At 42.7% G+C, this 23,177-nt stretch overlaps 2 protein-coding genes across 2 annotated transcripts; both read left to right on the forward strand.

The window, feature by feature from the left end:
• The first annotated feature begins 42 nt into the window (after positions 1 to 42).
• Positions 43 to 2,252, forward strand: nol12 (nucleolar protein 12). The gene is made up of 6 exons (XM_031728683.2): positions 43 to 242; positions 695 to 800; positions 907 to 955; positions 1,053 to 1,198; positions 1,303 to 1,400; positions 1,780 to 2,252. The coding sequence occupies exons 1-6, from the start codon at positions 139 to 141 to the stop codon at positions 1,973 to 1,975; spliced, it is 699 nt and encodes a 232-aa protein (XP_031584543.1). The 5' UTR covers positions 43 to 138; the 3' UTR covers positions 1,976 to 2,252.
• Positions 2,253 to 9,082: 6,830 nt separating this feature from the next.
• On the forward strand, positions 9,083 to 22,900 carry triobpb (TRIO and F-actin binding protein b). The gene is made up of 12 exons (XM_031728697.2): positions 9,083 to 9,733; positions 12,078 to 12,134; positions 13,422 to 13,490; positions 14,111 to 14,200; positions 15,037 to 15,146; positions 16,115 to 16,544; positions 17,161 to 17,398; positions 17,759 to 17,870; positions 18,680 to 18,839; positions 18,978 to 19,079; positions 19,853 to 19,939; positions 21,271 to 22,900. The coding sequence occupies exons 1-12, from the start codon at positions 9,728 to 9,730 to the stop codon at positions 21,430 to 21,432; spliced, it is 1,623 nt and encodes a 540-aa protein (XP_031584557.2). The 5' UTR covers positions 9,083 to 9,727; the 3' UTR covers positions 21,433 to 22,900.
• Positions 22,901 to 23,177: the final 277 nt, after the last annotated feature.

Raw genomic sequence — 23,177 nt, forward strand, 5'->3', positions numbered from 1 at the left:
GTGTATGTAATTTAAAAAAAAAAACTAAAATACCGCTGTCAAACGGTTGGAACTGTAGAGGGCATGTGGTATGTGTTCCCCCCCGGACAAAAATAAGAGACGTGCGGTATAGTAACTTAGCGAACTCACGTGCACAACATGAAAAACTTTAAAAACAAAGGGTCCAAAAAGGCTAAGTTCAAGCCAGGATCGAAGAAGAGGGAGAACAAATGCATCGTAACGTTTGACGAGAAAAACAGACAGTAAGTTTGAAAGCGCGTCGCTGAAAACAGTGTTTCAACATGTTAGCTAGCATCCTAGCACTAGCGCTGATTAGCATAGACTAGAACCAGCTTTTAGTAAATGTTTTTATTTGGGAAGCTTGTTGGAAATAAATGCGTGTAATTTGTGTAAGATTTTAACTAAATAAGTGGAGGCTTTCCCATCTTCCCACTCTCCTCGTCATATTTAAACATGCTGATGGTGTTCAAACTATCATATACCTTATCATAACTATCATATACCTGCATTTATAAATATTGTTAATTTCTAGAAATGTTATTATTTGACTAAAGTGTTTGTTAGGTCATGTAAACCTCATAAATCAACTGTAGCCAGTCTTTCAGTTTGAGTTATAAAGGTTCCTCTGAATTAATTACAATTTTCTAAGTCTGACTTAATAACTTAATTTTGGACTTCTGCTCCTCTCTCTCAGGGAATATCTTACCGGCTTTCACAAGCGGAAGGTGGAGAGGAGGAAAGCGGCAGTGGAAGAAATTCGAAAGAAAATCAAGGAAGAGCAGATAAGAGTCAGAGAAGAAGTGAGTCCTCATGGAAAAGAGCCCCGATTTAAAGCCTGTTTTTGCTAAATGCCTGAGCATATTGAGGACAGAGGCAATGGTATTAAATGTGTTTGTCTCCTCACAGAGACACAAGGAATACATAAAGATGCTGAAGGAGAGGACAGAAGCTCTTGGTGAGTTTACAGGAAAACTTGGGCTCTGGTTATTTTATTGATGTCTCATAATCTGTGCATGTAGCTTCATTGTCCTTTATGTGATCCTGTATTTCAGAGGATGCCGAAGACGATCTGGAAGATGCGATAACCAGCACAACAGAGTCTGTGCAGTACGATCACCCCAACCACACAGTAACTGTGACAACCATCAGTGATCTTGACCTCACAGGAGCTCGCCTTCTCGAAGCTGCAGCAAACCAGGTAAATATTAAGGTCTGTAATCATCTGAATAGGCTATATGTGTGTGTTCTTCTAAGTCTGAAGGTAATAATACTGCATTAACACTGAGTATGCTTGTTTTGAAGGCTGATGAGGAGCGTGACGATGAGGTTGAGGGGGAGAAAGAGGAAGAGAAAATGGTTGGAATGCCAAAAAAAGCTGGGAATCCAATACTTAACAAAAAGTAAGCAGTTTGTTAATCACGTCTCTAATTGAGAGCAGCTTGTGATCAGTTGTGTCCTGCTTTTAAGATTAAAACGTTGGAATTTGTGTCCAGTGTTGGACGGTTTTTCGTTTGAGCTGATTTCATTTGCTCAGCTAATGTAATCTCAGGATGATGCTGGTGGATGAGATGAGTTGTTCGTCCTAGAGTATAATGTATTTAATAAAACGTTGATATTTGGTGTCCCTGTATCAATACAATATCTACACGTGAAATATCTTAATACTATGCTGCATTGTATTCCTCCACCTCCAGAGTACACACAGCTACCTTACCTGGCCCCTTTAACTCCAGCTGATTGGTTTATTTATTTTTCTCTCTCGCTCTTTCATCACTCCAGGATCCGCTCCCTTACAACGCAGCTCAGCACTTACACCAGCAAGCGGAAGAGGAAAGGGAAGCAGGAAGGCCGAGGCGGACGGGGGCGTCTGACAGAGAGGAGACCTGGTGTCACAGAGGGTAGAAACAAAAGCGGCAGGACCAGCAAGCGTCAGAGACGTAGACAGACCGGGAAGAAAGCGCATCATCAGGACTGAAGGAGTGCATGAAGGGAGAAAGAAACTCCTGACAGTGGACTTATGCTCTTGTTAGGCCAGCTCAACAAACTGGACTTGGTTGTGTTTATGCTCACGCGTCCAACAGAATACGTTTACGCATAAAGATGATGTTGGAGTTACCTGCCCTGTGAAATCTTGTGCTCAGTTTTGTACATTTTCCAACATTTTTTGTTTCTTCCCATTATAGTTATTTGTTAATTGTGTACTGAGTGTGCTGTATTTACCTCAAATTTGATTAAAGTAAATTTGAATCATTTCTGATGATCTCATGTTGCAGTCATATGTCACATTATGTCAGCGCGCCCTGTGAGGAATTTTGTCCCACTGTGCTCTATTGTTTAATAGGAAACCTGATGGTGTTGTCAACATCCTCTGGAGAACATCAGGAAACCAACCCTTAGCTCTGTATTTCCTCCTAGCTGAGTATCACCTGTGTTTGTGTGATCTAAAGGAGAACCAAGCAGTTTCATGTAGAACGCCAACAGCCAGCGGCTTTAATGTATGTTAAACACCCCCGCCTTGCCGGTGTTTATTTATTTACGTTAACCTGAGCCAGCGTGTGCCAGCTGTCTCTAGCATGAGCGTTTCATTTCGCTTTCTAAAGCCCATGATATTTAATACAGCTGCTCAATAGGGGAACCAATAAGCCACTGGCTCCATCTTGGTCCTGGGGTTTGTGTGCGCTTCAGGGTCTCAGCCGCGTCAGCTAAGAGCCGCCATGGACGGCGCAGATGCTGCAGTTTCACTCATTGTTGGAGCAGCCAATCAGATTGATTTAAGTGTCTGGCAACCCGGGAGGACAGAGAGCATGGGGAAGAGGAGGCATGTGCCTGATGGGGGTCTGATGGGCAGTTCATCCTTAATGATGACACGCTGAAGGCTGGAGCCCCTCTTGTCAGGTAATTTTAAATCTTTTTCATAATAAAAACCGGTTTTTTTTTAATATTTCTACCATCCTCATTTTTACACTATTAAAGGCTTAATTGACATGTTGACTATTACCAGAGGCGCTGGTGCTTGTAGAAGTTGCTTGGTTACAGTGCATGTGTCTTGTGGTGTGTAGTAGTGTGGAACTGCTCTGACTGGACTGTATTTCATCAGCTGCCAGTGCGGTTAGTTATCAGTGATCTTAACAGTTCTCACGTCCTGAAACAAAACCCCCTTTTTTTAGTATGCACTGTTTGCAGCTGCTCTGTGCTTACACCACCTTACAGTAATGTGTCACAATCACGCATTAGTGGCTCATGCTTGCTCTGTATGTTACCAAATTAGATTCAAAGTGCAGAAACACTTCTGTAGTTTGAAAGTCTTTTTTTAATAAGTCTTCCTCATTGAAAGTGTTACATATATTTCTGCATATTTCCTGCTGCTGTTTCCCAGTTTTCTCTGTGGGAGGCAATGAACATCCAGGTTCTCCCTACGCGTTCACCATGGCCCTCTCCGGCGATGAGCCCATCTGCCCCAAGTTCCAGCCCAATATCTTCGACCCCTCCCGCTGCCACGACTGCCTGCGCCAGAGGCACCTGCACGCCGGTGCGGGGGAGAGCACTGAGGTCACGCAACACCAGATATCCGCTGCCGAGTCCGGAGCCGGGGCTAAAACCGGGATTGGGTCAAGAAAGGGAGAAGCGTTAACGCCGATTTCTTCCCAAGCGGAGGAAAGAGACACCAGCAGCAAGGTGAGACAAGCAGGAGGGTGATGTGCACAGCAGCAGCAACAGCAGCAAGGTAACCAGGAAGAGATAATGAGAACTCAATGTGTGCTGAGTGATGGGATTAGCTGGACGTGAAGAGCAGCAGGAAGATGAGAGCGTTAGAGGTCACAGGTCTAAGCAGTAAGGCAGTGCGGCACTGAGGTCAGATGTTCTGGTGCAGGAATCAATAAGGCACTGCTGTACTGCTTTAACTGTAATTTAATAATCTACTGATTACTCTTAAACTTAAGTACACCTGACTTAACCCTAGAGTTCGATTCTGTGGTTAAAGAAAGGACCAATTAAGAAATTCCCATTCAACTTTACATGTAAACAAAGTAAATGCGATCATGTCTGAAACTTTACTGCTTGTGAGTAAATGAAAGAGAGATCAGAGACGGAGAATAAGAGCCAATGGCGTGGAGCAGGGTAGCAGTAGTGGCTTCTATTAAAAATGAACGAAGCTGGATCATTTACTGCCCTCTTGGGAATGACTTGTAATATTAGACGGGGGTGCAGCGTTCAGAGAGGATGGGCATGTTTCTGGACAGTTTCGAAACGGCAGAAACCTGTGCCCCAGCTTCTGTTCGATATGCCTCTATGAAACGTCTGCAATCATCTGTTTATGTGCATATTTTACACTCGATTGTGTCTCTTTTAGATCCCGTAGAATATTACCTGTAGATTCCTGGAAGGTGTTGGGGATTGTCATTTTCTGGCATTTGCAGACAGTTTTCAATCATTCCTTGAGACGGCAAAGTTTATGGAGAGGACGAGTTTTTAAAAAAAGTGATGAAATATTAATGAGGAAAGCCACGAGCCAGGTCAGGTTACAGAGGTGTAACCCTAATCGAACGGCAGCACATGTGAGCGTCTGTCAGGGAGGACAGAGGGGACAGACGCTATTATCAAAACTGCTGTTCTAGGAGCCGGAGCCAGACGAAGAGGGTTTGTCATGTATGCACTCTGATGTGTACTTTCAGTGAACCTTCACGTGCCAGTGGAGACGCATCACTTCCTCTCCTCTTTTTGTGACTTGGAGAGATAGAGGGATGGAGTTTGCCGCGAAATTGTGATTGGCCCGTGTCTTTCTCTCTCATCCTATCAGGAGGATTCTGATGGTCTGTCAGTGGTGAGCAGCTACTGCGATGTCAATGGAGGTCGTCTGGGTTATGGGGAGCCCTCTTTGTGCATCCTGAGCCCCGACTGCGAGCTTTATATCTGCGAGGCTGACGACGACAGCACAGACAGGTAAGAACATGACATCATGATGATAAAAAGGGCTGCAATGGCAATTCAATGACTCTAAAGTGTAGTGTGAGAGTTTGTGGAGTTAGATTTCAAAAGTACTGTAGTTTGTAGTGATCTTGCTGCATTCTCCATGGTGTCTGACCTCAAATTTTCTCCTTTTCTCTGACGTCTTCTCTTGCCTATCTCTCCCCACTCCCTATCTCTCACCTCGTTCATCTCTGCTCTCGTCATTCTTCTTCCATCTCCTCTTCCACGTAGCTGCCGTGAGCAGAGCGACTACCAGGAGTTCAGTGGCTCGGCCAGTGCAGAGGACGAATACCCACCGATCCGTCGCCGCCTGATCAAACTCGATATGACCCGGCTTGACCCGCCGCCCCACCGGCCCAACCCAAGGGCTTGGACGGATGACTCTCGGAGCAGAGACATCTTCAGTAGACATTCGGGTACTTGTAGGCTGACGTTGTGTGTTGCTGAATCAATTTCTTAGCACATTAGACTCATAAACCAAAGCAAAATTATAGGAAAGAGAAAAACAGATGTAGCAGAATCACCAAAGATATTTCCAAATACTCCGTACAGCGGTCGACTGAGTCTTTAGTAAACTTGTGACTTGCTGCAATTGACCAATCTATATCCAGTTACAGCCAGAGGTGTTCTTTACTTGGCAATACTATTTGCTGTCATCAGGTGAAGTGTCCAAGAGCAATTATCAGTAATACAATATAGCTCAGTTTGTGTCAGGAAACCTCTGGTAGTTGCTCAGAGGTTGAACTTTGACCTTTGCTTCTCTTATTTCTGTTACCTCTGCTTCTGTCTATTTCGTCCTATTTTAAAAAATATTTTTCTTCTCTTCCAGGGTTGAAAGAAGACCGAGAGAAGCGCGAAAGTGGCTATTTCTCGCTGGGGAGGGCAGCAGGTGCCCGTTCGCTCCATGACAGCAGCCCACCGGCTCCATTCCGCCACTTCGAGCGAGGCCATCCCATCTTCAGCAACAGGAACGTCGAGCCCAAAGACATCGTTCCCTTCAGAAATCCTAATCTTGGTGTGGCTTCTCAAAGGCCGATACCAGAGGCTGTGGATGAGGACGTGGATGTGGAAATCCCTCCTCCTGACCCATATGAAATTGCAGTTGAGGTCGAGGCACAAGTCGGCCCTCGCTCCCCGAGCCCTACTCCCTTTAAAATAGCGGAGTCGCTGGCTTCTAGCAGACGAAAGGGTTTCGGCAGTTCATACGGCCGTGTAAGCCCTTCTTCTCCCGTCTCTTCCTATCAGCAGTCGGGGTCGTACAACTCCCCGAGGCAAAGCTCGGCTCTGCAGTCTCGCTCGTCTTCTCCCTCGCGTGGAAACTCGACATTCCGACGCAGCGAATCCATCGCTACCCTCAGCAGGACTGACTTTGACGGTGGAGGGAGGTCTCCAGGGAGGGAGCCGGGGTCCAGAAGCTCCTTGCAAGGCGCACATGGGCGACGTATTGAGTCGGGAACCCTGCCAAGAAACTTCAAATCGTTTGCCAGTTCAGTCAAATCCCAATCCAGCATGATTTCTGATTTTAGGAGTACCTTGCGAAAGACGGAAGCGAATGGCTCTTTAAGTGGTCGGGGTGGCGACTCCAGGAGCTCATCTCCGCAGAGGAAGGACTTTAACAGTTCAAGCCAAATGCCTCCTCACAAAACTGAAACCAGCACTAGTTTATCACGTGGACGTGTGTATAACAGTCGTACTTCGTCTCCATCAAGAAGGACTTCTGACAGTCGCAGCTCCTCAGCGCCAAGGAGGACCTACAGTTCATCTAGCCAATCACTACTTCATAAATCTGAGTCCGTTATGTCTCTAAATGGGCGCAGTCACCACGGACGCTGTGGGTCCCCCATAAGAGAAGGTTATGATATTGAGAGCCAGGCTCTGTTGCGTAACCCATCTGTTAGAAATGGGCTGAAAGATCAAGAACAAGAAGTCCCCATCCATCCGTCTCCATCGAAAAGAGGTCAAGATACACCAAGTCATTCCATACTGCGTAAGACTGAATCAAGCCCTGCCAGGAGCAGTCGAGGTCGGGACAGCCGTTCTTCCTCTCCTGGAAGGAGGGGTTATGACAACCCCAGCAGGTATCAGCTGAAGAAAACAGACACCGGTGGCTCATTACATGGCCGTAGTCGTGAAAGTCATAACTCTCCCCCTTTGAGGAAAAGCTACGAGACTCCTACTCAGCCTTTGCTGCACAAGTCTGAATTTAACAGCTCAGTCAGAAGTCATGATAGATACAGCTCGTCATCTTTAAGGAGAACTTTTGATGCTTCTGACCAACGTTTGGCACACAAACCAGAAACTAGCAGCTCCTTCAACAGCAGGAATCAAAACAGCCGCAACTCCTCCCCCTCTAGAAAAGACAGCAGTCACCCACCGGGGTACTCAGTCCTCAGAAGTGCCATTAATGGAGACTCTGGTCATTTCTTTCAGAGAAAAAACACCCACGCTGACACAAAATCCAACTCTGATCGATCACCACGCTCATGGCGAGACTCAACGCATTCCCTCCGCAGCTCCTCGTTATCTCGGGCTGCTTCACCCTCTAGACATGGTGGAGGTGGCAACAGATCCACTGCTGTCACCTTGGAACGACCAAGGAGCCCAGGCAGCAACAGATCCAGTGTCGGTAGAAACATCCGTGAAGACCGCTGCCCTTCTCCTAATGACAAGAGGACCTCCCGTCATCCTGAGAGCCCTTCACTTCACATTCAAATGCAGAGGCACACCTCCTCGCAAAGCTCCATGGAGTCATCTGAGTCGGGCCGGCTCTCTGTGGGATCTACAGGGCGGAACAGGGAGGCGTATGCCATGATGGCTGATGTACCGAAGGTCAAAATGACCCATCACAGCGAGGCCTCGAGCCACACGGGGAGGCTGCAGAACCAGCAGTCTGTCCGAAGACAGGAGCTCTTCAAGCCAGCCAGGTCAGGCTCATGTTACACCTGCATATGTCAAACTGAGCATTTGTTGAGTGGTATGATTACTCGCCAACATTTTCTTGGAAGATGTATTTTCTCTTGCCAGCTTTGCTTCTTCTACTCCATTCGACTGGATTAATTAGAGACACTAACATATCTCTGCTGTTTCAGCCACTCCTTGAGCAAGCTTCCCTCCAGAGAGTGGGAAGATACAGGAGACACTGAGAGAGAATGGCACAGTGGTGGCACTGGGTATCTATCTCGAGCTCACTCCTCCACCTCATTACAGGTAGGCTGGCTCAGGCCCATGCCAGTTAATTAAAGGATGTAAGAAACCCACGTATTTTTTTTTAGCTTTTTGATTTAGGTATCTGAAAGTAAGCAGTTGGGCAGACTGGGAACACAGAGTGCAAATGGTATAGAAGGGTGTAGGAACTGATAAAACATTGCAATGGCATTTATTGTTATATTATATTATTAATATATTATATTACTTAATATGTTAATGCCTAACTTCATCTACCACATACCACACATCAGGTTTAAGAAACAAAACACCTCTATAGATGGGACATGTTTGCTCAGTCCCGTATTGATTTGGTTAATAACTACAAGCTGTTCTTTTCCAGAGATCGGGTAGTCCCACAGCGGATGAGGGCAGTTCTTGGAAAGGTTATCATCACAGATCAGAACAAATGCAGGTATGTTTACACAGCAAAAATATTTAGTCTTGCTTACTTGCACGCCTTGCATATGCCACATGTATTTTGTGATTCACCGTAATAAAACTGCTGTTTTAATTTTACTGGCGTCCCGCCTATTTAAATATCCCTTTTTGTCACATATTTACCAGTGTTTGCACAGCTCCTGTTTGTAACTGCAAAAGCTTTTTATGTGCTCAGCACCTTAAGGTTAAGGTTGCTGGTGTGTCTGTTCCTACACTCTTTAAATTCTCCTTTTAACAGCTGACAGTCGCGTGTCTATCGGTTTTACCTACACCCTGCAGTCATTTCACAACACTGACTGAGCTCTGTCAATTGTGGTCTGCTGGGGCATGTGTTGAAATTCCTGAACTGAAACCAATAGCTACAAGAGAGGCTTTTGGTAGAGGAGGGTGGGGGGTGCCACTTTATGTGCAAGAGATTTTCAGACGGGAAAATGTGACAAGTCTTTTTTGAGAGTTTAGAAGAGAACGCTTGTCTATGCGAGGGAATGTCAGGATTTTGTATTTGCAGACTAGGACTTTACATTGATAGACTTTTTTCGCCCTCCATATCTTATCTTGTTGGGAATACCTGTGTGGCTTCAGTCAATAAGGAGGGTAAAATTTCCCATGGGAGATTCCAGGAAGACTTAGATGTATCCCCACTTTCTCCCTCGCAGGAGCTCCCCGGACCCCGTTTTCATAGCCAGGCACTTTTTTGGGGGTGGTGGGGCGAAGGAGGTGGTACGCTTGTTTTCTGAACAGATCTTCGCGGACCCGCCCAGGAAGTGGCAGACAGAGAGAGAGAGCAGCGAGCAAACAGGCAGCAGAGGCAGAAGCGCAACATTAGCTCTGCTCCAGTTGTCACAAAGTTGAAAAATAGTTTTTGCTGTTGTTTTTTAATCGCGAAAAGCTCGTCCGCGTACAGCGACATGGACGCACTCTCCCCTTAACGAGGCGGGGTACGTGCTCAGGACGCTGGCGGTTCGCTTGATTGGGTTAACATGGGTATGAATGGCGGGGTTTTATCTTAACTTTTCCTGCGATAAAGTAAGGTATTTTTTTTAAATAGCTAATTAAGCTTGCTTGCGGTAACAGTACTTTTGTCTTTATCTCACCCTGCCCGGATCCTGTTATCATGACGGTAAGCGGCACCCTCCTTCAGTGTACGACTGTACTTTGAAAACACTTTGTTTTTCCTGCTTGTCACGTCTTCCTGAACCTCATTACTTTTCAAACGAAGCCTCTCGGCTAGCCGATCACACGGCTCGGTTGGGTTAAAGTGTTTAGCCAGTTTATCATAGATGTTAACGCATATTAGCTTTACAAAGCTAGCTAGTTTTAATGTGGTGAGCGTTTGTTTGACTTCGAGGGGTGTGTACATGAAGTTACCGCTAGCTTAAAAGTGACTTTTATTCGTTTAGTGTTGTTTGTGGTTTCCTGTTAACGTATGGAGAAAAACAAGTAAAGTAACTGCTGTCGAAACTTAATACTTGACACTGGTTTCAAAGCGTGGTGTAGTTTCCTCCCGTTTTACTCTACTGCTACTGTTTACAGTAACTGGCACTAGCCTGTAGCTTGAACTGTGTGTGCCATTTTTTTTTTTTTTTTTTTTATAGCCAGCTGTGACACATGTCCTCTGGTTGCAAACAGGCAGACACTGCCAGGCAAAGCTGGCAGGTGTTTTTTAATAAGATAACCTAGAGGTACTGGCTGTCCAAACAATAGTAATTTAGGAGTTGGCCTTACAATGAGTGTACTACCGGGACACTCTCATTCACAATAAGAAAAAAAGGTGAAACCTGTTTAACCTTAAGGACAAAGCTCACCAGACAATACGTCTTTATAGTGACAGGAAACTGGAGTTGAAAAGAAGTGATGTTGTCTGTCCAGTTGACTGTTTTCCCTTCTTCAGTTTATGACCTTTTCAAGCAAGGTCACGGCTCTGATAGTATGAGGGTTTACTACTTAACAGGTGCCCGTTTTTCTACGTCAGCCATCTGCTTCCTGTTTCTGCTCATGGGCATGTTTTGACATGATGTGAATAATTTATAATTAGGTTTGACAGATAACTTTCTGTTGTATTTTAGACTTGTCTTTTTTTGTTTTTTCAAGGCATACAATCAGTGTTCATTGTGGATTTAAAGCCATGTTTATTTCTGAGTGTGATTGTTTTTCTTAAACACAACCCATAACAACAGAGCTTAAATACAGTAGCTCAATAAAATAAACAGAATGTGACAGGAGAAAATAGCACAGTAAGGTACAATTACACCTAAATGAGGAACAGAATTTAAAAAAACAAAAGGCTCTCTGTGGGGAAAAAAATAAGTCTGGGAAAAAAAGTTAAATACATTAAAAGAGCTCAGTGAACAAAGGTCTAAATATGATGCTTGACTGTGTGTGTGTCTACACCCAACAATGCTTCTCAGTTGAAGAGCTCAACATAATTTCATTAAGAATAAAAGGAAACAGAGTTGGATCTATCAAATACATCAAAGTCGTGTTAACCTGGGGTTTCTCCCTACATTATTCCTGTTATACTCTCTTGTTGGGAGTCATCAGACTGTATCATTGTTAGATTAAAGGAGATCAGTGGCATATATTAACTGGCTCAAACAGAGAGAAAGTGGGCGGTACCATGGCTTGCAAGAATGCAAGTACATAATGGAACATAAATACAGAAAAGGAGTAGTTAAAGATGACAGGACAGACGAGAGAAATTATATTAAGCGTACAGACTTGCAAACAGATGGGAGAAGAACAAAGTATCCTAACAAAGAGTGGAAAGTCGTGGGGAGCGAGATGCCAGTTGGAGATGAGCTGACAAATGCAGAGAGATTTAAAAGCGAGGAATGTACTTGTTGGTGAATGAGAGATAAGCCAAGTGAGGAATGTATTGCTTGGAAAAAGGAAAAAAAAAGAAGCTGCTGGCTAATCTTCTAATCTGGGATCACCTCGTCTTGAGGTACCTAGCGCATGTTTTCCTCTTCCTGTCATCGTGTTTGAAGCTAAAGCAGACCTGCTGCAGTGCAATACAGCAGCACCCTGTTACATAAACACATTGCTGTTGATGTATATAGATTGTTGAGTGAGCTCAATACTGTCTGTTTTACCATCTTGTTAAATGTAAAGCAGTAGAGGATGTAATATATGTAATATAATATAAACAGTGCTTTAACTGACTTGGCCTATCACTTCTTCACACTGGAAACCAAATTATGGCCTCTGTGGCAAAATAAGTCAGGAGTCTCTGGTCTTTATGTACAGTGATAACACAAAGCTGTAGTGATGTAGTTGCTGCTCATAATATAAATATTGTTGTAATATTACTACGCTACCCGCTCTTTAATATGGGGTTGTGTGGTTTGTCCAGCCTAGTTCTTTCTTTCTGTTTCTGTTCACTTTCACTTTTTCTTCCTTCGTTAAAAAGCGTTGAACTTTTGTTGCATTTTCTTTGGCGACTTTGACTTTGTTCTGCTTCACAGCCCGACCTCCTGAACTTCAAAAAGGGATGGATGTCAAAACTGGACGAGAGGGGGGAGGTAAAGTGCAGCCAAGTCATATCCTCCTCTCACTCCTTCTCCTTTCCTAGCCTCTTCCCAGCATCACTCGTTCCTAATGAGAGAGGCTGTTTGTAAGGCGATAGCAGCAGATTATCTTTGTTATCATGTTAATAGCTTGGTGGCTTGAGGCATAACAGGTGTGTCCTCTGTTTGAATGAAACGCTTGGGTGGGTGAGAGAGCTTCTCGCTTCACACATGCAGGCTTCCTGTTCCCCTCATGTTTGTCTCCGCTTTTTCAGACCAGACTCGCTCTAAAAAATAGAACATAATAATGATTCTGATACAGTCTTAGATGGCGTGTTATGTTGTTGTGTTTTCAAGTCATGTGAAAAAAGATTTTTCAAAGGAATATGCAGTCATGTGAAAAACTAAGTACACCCTAATTGCTTCCATTCAAATGTTTGCCTTGATTCATTGATCATCAGCAAGTGTGAGTGTATCTAAAAATAGAGGTTTTGGTAGTTTTCTGCTCTAGAGCCATACAGGTGTCTTTTAAAATTATACTGTAATTTTTCCAAAGGTGGGAAAATTGTGGTGTTGTGGGAGCACAGCGTAGGTTTACAAAGTTGGATCTGAACAAACTACAAGACTTCTGGCGCAATGTCCTTTGGACAGTTGGGACCAAAGTGGAGATGTTTAGGCCTAATGTACACTGACATGTTTGAAGAAAACCAAACACAGCGCATCAGCGCAAACACCTCAGACCAACTGTTAAGCACGATGGCGGAGGTGTGATGATTTGGTCATGTTTTACAGCCACAGGACCTGGCCACCTGTGTCAATCATGAACTCTTCTGTATACCAAAGTATTCTACAGTCACTTACGAGACCACCTGTCTGACAGCTAAAGCTTGGATGTAATTGGGTCGTGCAACAGGACAATGATCCCAAGCACAGCAGCAAATGTACTGCAGAGTGGCTGAAAAAGAAGGCGTCAAGATGCTGATATTGTCCAACCATGTTTAGAGCTCAGCCAGGACCTTCAGAAAGTATGCATAAAAAAATGTGCACAAACCTCAGTGCACGGAAGCAATGTTGTAAAGAAGAGTGGGCCAAATTCCTCCACAAAGACGTAAGAGACTGTTAAAGTGAAACAAAAAATGATTTGAATTGTTGCTGCTAAAGGTGGTTCTACAAGCTATCGAATAGGAAGTACTTAGTTTTCAACAGGACTGCATAGAGGACTGAAAATTTTCTTTTTTACTTTCCTGCATATTTGGCCTTTTAGAGTTGCTGCTCCCAGTAATTCAGTCTTTGTTTCTTTAGTGGAAGAAGCATTGGTTTGTTCTGACTGATGCAGGACTCAAGTATTACAGGGACTCCACTGCAGAGGAGGTATAAATATATTTTTTAAATTATTTCATATTTTTTTTATGTCTGTTTAGTTACATTTTTGTGGCTGTATTGAAGCAAACTTGCATTATTTATGTAGACTGTATAAAAGATGGACAAAGCTTATTGGTCAGAAAAGAAAAGCTAATGTTAAAATTGCTTTAATCTTGCATTCTGCAGCAGTTGGGCGACTCATATGGCTGGAAATGGAAATCTATAGAAATGACACTACTGCTCCCTTGATTTATAACCTCATTAAATGGTTTTCTAAAGGGTTAATTGTCCTACTCACTTGTTTTAAGTGTTATTAAATACAGTATAATGTCCTCTTTCTAAAATATGGTTTCATTAGACTCAAAAAGTGAAGCATGTGAACCCCCCATATGGTCAGCATGTCACTGCCATATGGGTGGGCCGTGGTTTTTCAGTCTGTTCCACCCCTGTAAGGCTGTGAAAACGCTTAGCTTGAGGCCTAAAAGTGGACTTGGTTAACCAGTGCATGACATTATAGTGATTATGTCCATCTTTTATACGCAGTCTAGTTTGTTTTTTGTGTTTTTTTTAATGAGAATATGAAATTGTAAGAGAGGTATGCAAACTGTGTTCCTGTGGTTTATGTACAGAAAGATGACTTGGATGGAGAGATTGACCTAAAATCCTGTGTCAATGTGTCAGAGTTTGATGTGGAGAAGAACTATGGGTTTCAGATACAGGTGACTATTTTTGGCACCTTATGTAGACTGTGACTGTTTTTCATCTTTATATCCACCCATTCTCATCTTCCTTATCAGTTCCATACCCGCTCAACAGTTCCTGCTGTGTTTTCTTACTACCGTAAATCCCGGACTACAGAGCGCACCTGATTAAAAGCCGCATGCTCTAATTGTAGAAAGAAAATCAATTTTGTACTTGTACAGATCAATTTTGTACTTGTACAGGCCGCACCGAATTTTAAGCCGTATGCGTTTCACTTGTAATATGAGATATTTACACAGAAATATTACACGTGAGGATTTTTAACGTTTAATTTAATTCGTAAGGTAACATAAACGTTATGGTAACATACAAAAATACATACTGCAAATGCTTTTTTTCCTTGAACAGCGCCTGTAACACGGCTACCTTTCAGTATACGTCCGTATCCGTAAGACACAAATTATGTTGCTTATGGTTTTTTTATGGAACAGAGCACAAACAACATTACAACCTCTCTTAACAACCAGTAAAAATATATACCGTATATATACTACTTATCATTTTGATCAGTCTACTGTGACCAGGCAAAATGTTTTTGGCCGCATGAAAAAAAATATGCATTAGCCGCACGTCAGTATAAGCCGCAGTGTTCACAGTGTGGGGAAAAAGTAGCAGCTTATGACCCGAAAACTACGGTAATCACGTCTCACATCTCTGTCAGTATCTCTTCCACCTTTCTCTCTGTATATCTCTTTCAGTTTTTCCTCTATCATCTTAATCTCATCCCAACCCTATTACATCATTTTTCTTTTTTGGTTTTGTTTCCATAACCTATCTTTCTTTTGTGTTTCAGACACGGGAGGCTGTATTCATACTGTCTGCCATGACAGCTGGGATCAGGCGGAACTGGATAGAGGTTTTAAAGAAGTGTATTCGGCCCAGCAGCTCTCCTGACATCACACAGTAATTATAAGCAGACATGTTAACATTAACATTAAAATAAAAAGAGTGTTTATTATCAGGTAAAAACATGCCATACAGTCTGGACAATATTGTTTTGAACTATAAGTTTGTGTGTAATTATGGCAAAATGTAGTTATGATTACACACACACAGGGGTGGCTCTTAGAACCACAATAGTTAGATAGTTTCAAAAAAGAGAATCTCTTATTCTCGAATCACACTTGCTGCTATAATGCTACACTAATATGTTTATTATTACAGCAGCTGGTGCTATACTAAGAATATAATTGGCATTTAATGTTAAACCTGTTAAAACAGAGGTGATATTCTGGGGAATACATATGGCCAAACCACAGGACTGCATATATACAAATAAAAAATAAAAACCTTGTCACTGTTCTGCCTGATCGCAGGCAGATAGACTTAAAAAGAAACTCCATAAGGAGCCAAAATGTCTCCCACACACTGTCCAACATAAAGTATTTTGACATCTCAAAAACTACTTTGTTCTTGAGCAACTTGTGGGAGGTGTTTGTCATAGTAACCATTTAAAAAAAGATTTATTTAAAAGCTAAACATTTAATAAACTCGTAGTGTTGCTTACAACCTCTTGCCTCGAAGGGCAACATCTAAGAAGGCTGCACTGAAGTGCTCGCTTACACTAAATTCAAAAGTTGTGTGCGTCACATTCTTGGACATTTTCAGTTGACCACACAAGAGTCTGTACATGTACCAGCAACCTGACAAGTCACTTTATGCTGCGATGGTTCAAAATGAGTCAAAGCTTAATTATTTGGATTATTAATGTTCTGCTTGTGTAATGACTCACCAGCAGCTGTGTTCATGTGAGTGTTCGTGCTGTACAGCAATGTTCAGTCCTGATTAATCTGTGCTTATTTAAATACGATTTATTGGTTTTCTTTTTTCATTATGTATAATTTTTTTAATTTTCTTTTAAACTTCTCTAGATTACCCGACAGCGACAAGGAAAACTCCAACGATCGCGTTTTGCTGTCCTCTCGTCGACCGACATCGCGCCATGGCGAAGCTCAGTCAGAAATCCCGGCCTCCACCCCATCTTCTCATCGTAGGTTTGACTACGTCGAGCTATCCCCTGTTCCCGCCTCTTCTAGCCTTCGTCTTGCCAGTCAGAGAGAAGCAGGAGAGGGGCAGGGGAGAGAGCACAGCCAAAGGCAGGAGGAGAGGAACACGAGCAGCCAATGGGATGCTGTGCTGTCCAGGAAGGGCACCGGATCAAACCAAAAGCTACGCATGGAGGAGGAAATTGAGAAGAAGTGGGCCGAGTTTGAACAGATGCCCGTAAAGGAGATGAGCTCCTTACCGTCAGTGGGATCACGTGCTTCCGGCCAGACAGCCAATGAGGCGCTGCAGAGGGAGGTAGTGCGTGGAGATGATTTTCCAATTTGCACATGACATAAAATGCAAATTAACTCTTCATCGCTATGGATGAAGTAAACACTTCTTATCGTTTTCCACTGCTTTCGGATGCTTTTCAGCAGTGTTTTCCATCTTAAATAAGATGAAGCACATGATTCAAATGGACAGTGTGGGATTAGCCTGAGAAGGACCCAGACAGTAAACTGGAAAAATACTGCTGAAAGTCATGCCTGCTTGGTCTGTGTGTGATGTGGACTTTGTTTTGAATGCGTTTGCATTTCCAAATCCTAAGGCTGTCTATACCTGACACACCTTACTATGATTTATGAGCACAGAGAATCCCAGCATATTTAATCTTGAATTACAGTTTTGTTTATATATAAAGAGAGTTGAATGGTTTTTCTTAAACTTAAATCCTGTTAGACCAACTTCATAAATTCAGCAGTGAATGGGGTTAAAGGTCAAGCCCAAGGTAGCTCTGGAAGTAAGCGTTGGTGTCATTGGACTGCCTGTAGGAGAGAAATGACTCAAACGTGTGTTGCAGTAAAATGGCACATTGATCAGCTTTCTCCACCAGCTTTCAGTAGGCTTTACCTCTGCCTTTTTCTTCTCTCAGGTGGCGTCACTGAGGCAGCAGGTGGAGCAACTACAGCGGAAGGGAGGGGAAGGCGGCGGAGGGGGTGTGCGGGGTGGCTGTGGCCCCGAGGCACCCTGCAGCCGCAGCCTGTTGGCCATGGAGCGTGCTCATCGGCAGGCCCTGGAAGAGCTGCAGAAGCAACACGACCGCCAAGTCAAGGAGCTGGAGGCCCAGAAGGACAGGCTGCTGCTGCAGGAGGCCCAGGACACAGCGCGAGGTCAGTCAAAAAGCACATCAGCCACGTATTAACTGCTAAATTCTGAAACAATAGCCGCTGTTAAACTAAACTTTTACAGGTTTATTTTAAACTTTTACTGACATTACTATAAATGACCATGATTTTCTGTAGTAAAAGACAGTGAATGTTCTTATTAGAATTGAATTCTACTGTATTATGCCATGTCTACCTATATACATCCTTCCGTTTTAATGCAGTTTAAGGCTGTGAAACATGTTTTCACCGTGCTTTCAACATGCTTTGTCTTTCTTGATAACTTTCCCCTTCTCAGTAAAGTTATGGTGTGATAATGTCACTTACAACAGAAAACGTTGTGTAACACTCGAGTTTGTGTTTCAGTGATGGAGGCTTTGAAGAAGAAACACAAAGAGGAGCTGGAAAGAGAAGTTGAGAAAGTCAAGAGGCTGAGCAGCGGCGCGGTGGACTCACAGACTCTGCGAGCTCTGCATCAGTACGTAACTTTAGATCAGTTTTTGCCAGTGACATAAAGATGCACAGGGGTCACACTAATACTTGTGGACACAGCAAAGTGTTATTTTTCAATGGCAAAACAAATGAAATGATTACATAACCTGTTTACTTGTTAAACGGTCAGAAAGCAGCCTAAACTCTAAACTGCACCCTTCCTTTTAGCTTGGCCTTCATTGGTAATTTATGTGAACATGTCCTTTTGCTTTTGAGTGGGAGCTACGTGGCCACAAAAGGGTATTCTGTTAAATAAAAGTTTGAATTTGCAGACTCGTTGAAGTAAGGCCATTACCACAGCCGCCTCTTGGTCCTGTCAGGCGCTTAAGGAATGCGGAAGAATTTGGTCATGGATTAGTTTTCTTTTGTGAGCTTCGCAGGCCTTTGACACAGACTGTCTCAGTGGCTGCAGCTGGAACCTGCATTTTAGGGCTTAACTATGTTGCCTACACTGCATTTTTAACTCTGCATGCTCTTCCTTATTTTTGTGGTCATTGGTTATAAGTAGCAAAGAGGTTTTAAAACCACAGGAGGAAATACTCAAGTCATGAAGGAAAAAAAAAAAAGCACCACGAAGGAAACCTACTATACTCTAGTTATATATTCATAATGTGAAAAAGGGGGTTGTCCAACTCTATTTTTTATATTAAATATATATTGTTTTGTGTAACTGCTGCTGATGTGTAATACAGTAAAGAGAAACTTGATGTGAAACGGCAGCATTGAAGTTGTTGTTTCAGTGGTTTGGTTCACCGAAGCCCCGACGTGAACACAGTTTTCTTTGTGTTGCTGCAGGGCAGAAACTCAGGCCTCGCAGAGAGAGCTGGCCGGACTGTCTGAGCGCTACTCTCAGAAGTGTCTGGAGCTAAACAGAGCTGAACAGAACAACGCAGAGAGGGAACGGGAAATCAGCCGCAAGGAGAGAGACATGGAGCAACTGAGGAAAGAGAACCAGGTGGGTCAGCTGCAGTATACTCAGCTGGGAAGAGTGATGCATTCACTTTACAGCCCCAAACTAAATATGTGTATGCAGATTTCTACAAACAAACGGTCATTACTTGAAATCACGAAGGCCAAATTTTTTCATCTTTAGGACTTAAAGGCCCGTTTGACAGAGGAGATGAAACGAATACAGTCTGCCATCAGAGATCACGGCTCAGAGGACAACAAAAACAGGATGCCCTGCGAGCTAGAGGTAACAACTCTTTAATGTATACCTGAAACTGAAAGCATACCAGGCACTTCTGTATCTGCTGGGACTGTTTTTTTTAAGCAATACCAGCTCGAAACAGTTGTGAAAATCTGCAAGTTGCACTGAGAGCTGCAGCACTAGTTTAGAAAACAACAATAACTGTCAACAAGCCTAAGAAATGGCCTGCTGTATGGGTGTGTTGTGCTCAGCTACATTAAGATAATTGTTTGTAGTCAATCTGATGCAGTACATGAGGCATTCAAATGAGTACCTATGATACTTATTCTTATTTTCTCTCATATCTGTACTGTTAAAATTGTGGATGCTTACAATGAACATTGCCAAAGGTTAGACTTTGCAAAAATTACTTTAGTAAAGTCCAGCGAGCTGGAAATTCCACTACAATCTATTTCTCTGTCGTCAGTACATTTGGCCTTGGGTGAAAAATAAATCTCTGTGAATATAGTTCACTGTAACAGCTGCAGATTATCTAGCATGATTTATGCATTTAGGTCACAGCAAACATGTCAGCAGTACAAACCTCTCCAAATTCAACTGGAGAATGCAGAGTTTGAGTTGGACTCTACTGTAATTCTGTCAGTGTTTGCAGAAGTATTCAAGAATATGCTTCAGCCTGACTGTTTGGCCTCTCAAGCAAATGACAGTGGTGTTTCGGCTCTTATCTAGAACTACATAAATTACAGTGCAGGCTGTTTTGTCATTTAAGGGAAACTCCCACATTACGTGTTTTTTATTTTTTTGTTTTTTCCCCCCAGGTTCTACTCAGGATGAAAGACAACGAGATACAGTACTTGCAGAAAGAGATCAGCTGTCTAAGAAATGAGCTGCAGTTTCTTAACATGGTACTGTGTGTGTGTGTGTGTGTGTGTGTGTGTGTGTGTGTGTGTGTGTGTGTGTGTGTGTGTGTGTGTGTGTGTGTGTGTGTGTTTGAGGGGTAGATTTTTCTTGATTTTACCAATAGGCTCTAAATAAAAGATGGAAGTAGTTATTGTGACCTCCCAGTGTCTTGTGCTCAACATTAACCCCCAGGTTTTGGATTTTCGCTGTTGCCTTTTTGGTGTTTTGAAACAAGGTGTGTTCAGATGAGACGGTAGAGCTTTTAATCAAATGCTAGCTGGGTTAGCAGGGCCCATCAGTAATTCAAATACAAATTTGGTTGCTAAGGAAAAACAGGCTGAAATGCTCTTACTGGGAAAAACTGAACAGCCACTCATTCTAGTGTCTTTGATAACTGCCAAATACTCAAAAGCTCCAGTCACACAGGCTTAGAGACTGTTCACCGATCTCTGTCATCCTTCAGTCTCTGGGGAAAAATATTTATCCCCTGACAAGTAGAGGTTGCTTGATGTCACTAGGTGAAATTGGTCGCAAAGAGATGTACGATGCTGCAAGAAAAATGCGATTGCTTTAGTTGGTAGCAGATTGGTGCGATCACTTACAGTTTGTATGGAAGAAGCTGACTCATCTGCATCACTTGCCAACTACTCTCTGAGCAGCAGTGATATCGAAAATAGAGATTTTTCGCCTTCACAATAAAAGTAGCTCCTTTTGAAATGTCATAGCATCGCTATTATAGCACACGTTTTAGTTTGAAGGCAAATAATCTGTGTTGCTCATTTATGTCACACTTCTAGTTTCACTGCTGCTCCGTGTTTAGGTCACAAGTATTTGTAGACTGCGGCAGTCTGCTGTCACTCAGAACAATCTCAGTGAGGTTTTTGGCAGCACACTCTTTGTGACCAGTTTCACCTAGCAACAGCTACCAACCACTTTGATTGGTTTTCTGGGGAGTACAAATCTTTCCTCCTCAACAAGACGTTTCCAACCAGTATCTAGGCCTTTGTGAGTGAGGTCTAAAGCCGTTTTTCCATTAGTACCTACTCAGATCGGCTTGTACCAAGGTGTTTTTTTTTCTTTACTCAAATGAGGACCAAAATTTACTAAATAAATCACAATGCTCTGTAGAAGACATGTTGACGTTTTAGACCTAAAGGGCACCGCGGTCTTTGATGTACAGTCTATAGGTGAACACCAACATGGTCATAGAAAATGCAGATCATGAGTAATTTAGCTAGTTTAAAACATGCAAAGATGTTTGGGTTTTTTTTCCCTTCACAGTGGATGTGATGTCACTGAGATAGCCTGAGAGCTTTTCTGTCACTCTGCTCCACAGGAAAAACAGCTGGCCTGTAAGCGATACGGAGAGTTGCAAGAGGAACTGAGCGGGATGAAGGGCCGAAATGAGCGAGAGATTCACAGTCTAAAGGAGCACTTGAAGCTGGCTATGGCTGCTCTGCAGGAGGGGCAAAAGCTGGGGAACAGCCTGGACCACTGAGAGAATACTTCTGGTACTAAAGCTCTGTCAGACATAGTGACCAGTGCGGACTGATATGGAACAGATGTTTTCTCATTTGTTTGTTTGTTGTTTAGGAGAAAGAAAGGATGGTTACTGTTTTTGCTGGACAGTCCCTGCTGTGTGGAGACTTTGATGCCTTAAATTTTAATCACTCTGCCAATGAGAGCACAGGAGAGAAGTTTGCCTTCGTTGCTTTCTGTTAGAAAGGCTTTCTAATGTGTGGTTATAGTTGTGAAAGAGTGTATTTAAACCTGAAGTATGACCTTTTTCCAAGTAGTTTTGTTCCTTTATGTAACCAAGTACTTTCAATGCATAAAACTGTGACTAAAATCTGAAAATAATATTTAAAAAGTAAACATAATCTGCAGTAAAATCACATCTGGCTTTGAAGCCCAGTCTCCTGGGGAAAAACCTTATTTCATCCATCAGTTTAGTACAACCTGCTACCTCTTTGGACGTTGTTACTGCTTAAACCGTGTCACCAGGCTTCATAAAGGTCAGAAAGCTCTGAAGGCAACCTTCTCTCTCTAGCCTAATGAGCAGCATAGAGTAGCCATTAGCTGGTTACATTACACTGGGCCATATATAATGTACAAAATTGCACTTTTAATTTTTTTTTTTTTTAAATTTTGGCTTTTGTTGATTTTGAGTGGAAGCAGTGTGTATGAGTGCGCACTTGGTCTGAAAACTGGAAAGCTTTATTGAGTATCTTTTTTTGTTGTTGTTTTTTTAATGTGGTATTGTAGATAAAGACTTCATACTGTATCAGCTTTTTTTTTTTTAATTTTTGGATGAATAATCTTCTCATTGGCCCTGTGTGCTGCCTGAGATGGCAGAGGTCAGAAGAGCTGCTGTCATCTCAGTTTTCTGTATTACAGCTTTTGAGGCATGTTTACTTTGTGAAAATGGCACACAGTACTTAAGAAACGTATTTGCTGTATTTTTTCTTTTCTCTTTTGAACTTGGAAACTTGCTGATGTTCTGTCGGGTTTGAGAATATAAAATTCAAAAAGCTCTATTGGGATGAAAACAGGACAAGACAGCAAAAAATGTTTAATTCCTTGGAGGTTTAAGGGGGTGGGGCTGGATTGGAGCCCTGGATCTGTGATTGTACAGAAGCAGATTCAGCTCAGCTTTCTTTGGTTGCTTTTAAAGGCTGTTGAATGAATGTTGTCCCGTATCACAGATGTCCTCAGTTTTAAGCCATGGCTGAGAACTCTCAAGCCTCCAGTCTCTCCTGATCATTATTGGCATACTGTGTGCCACCATCACAGCAAATGACAGGTGTTGCATCAATGAGCCAGTTTTTTTTGTATTGACGGTATGTATTGCGATAAAAAGAATTATCTAACTTTTAAAAACGTGTTCATATTTAATGTACAGTAGAGCCTTTTTGTCATCTTTGTAAATACACATTTTTGCAATCAATAAAAGACGTTCAACAGCACATAATGTACGTTTCATTTCTGCAGACGTTTGTGTTTTTCAGTTCTGTGCTTAATCTAATGTAAGGATACGTTTCATAAAGTCTGCAAGAGCGTGACGTTTTCTAGAGACGTGAAAACAAGTGCTGGGTGTTTAAGAGTTGAATATCTTGTTAAAAAGTAATGTGTCAGAGTCAAAGAAGTAAGTTTTTTAAGTTAAAAACAGGGGTGGAAAAAACCCTGCATGGTGTTGGAGATGTGAGTACAGGTCCCACTAAAGGTTGTCAGGCCTTCATGCCA

The sequence above is a fragment of the Oreochromis aureus genome, linkage group 4 (genome assembly GCF_013358895.1).
Source record: "Oreochromis aureus strain Israel breed Guangdong linkage group 4, ZZ_aureus, whole genome shotgun sequence".
Classification (NCBI taxonomy): Eukaryota; Metazoa; Chordata; class Actinopteri; order Cichliformes; family Cichlidae; genus Oreochromis; species Oreochromis aureus.

What these genes read in the sequence shown, in the direction of transcription:
- nol12 (XM_031728683.2), top strand. Translation starts at nt 139, where the DNA reads ATGAAAAACTTTAAAAACAAAGGGTCCAAAAAGGCTAAGTTCAAGCCA. An exon ending in AGATAAGAGTCAGAGAAGAA is followed by an intron (nt 801 to 906) that starts GTGAGTCCTCAT and finishes GTCTCCTCACAG; the next exon opens with AGACACAAGGAATACATAAA. An exon ending in TCGAAGCTGCAGCAAACCAG is followed by an intron (nt 1,199 to 1,302) that starts GTAAATATTAAG and finishes CTTGTTTTGAAG; the next exon opens with GCTGATGAGGAGCGTGACGA.
- triobpb (XM_031728697.2), top strand. An exon ending in AACTGGACGAGAGGGGGGAG is followed by an intron (nt 12,135 to 13,421) that starts GTAAAGTGCAGC and finishes TTGTTTCTTTAG; the next exon opens with TGGAAGAAGCATTGGTTTGT. An exon ending in GGATGCCCTGCGAGCTAGAG is followed by an intron (nt 19,080 to 19,852) that starts GTAACAACTCTT and finishes TTTTCCCCCCAG; the next exon opens with GTTCTACTCAGGATGAAAGA.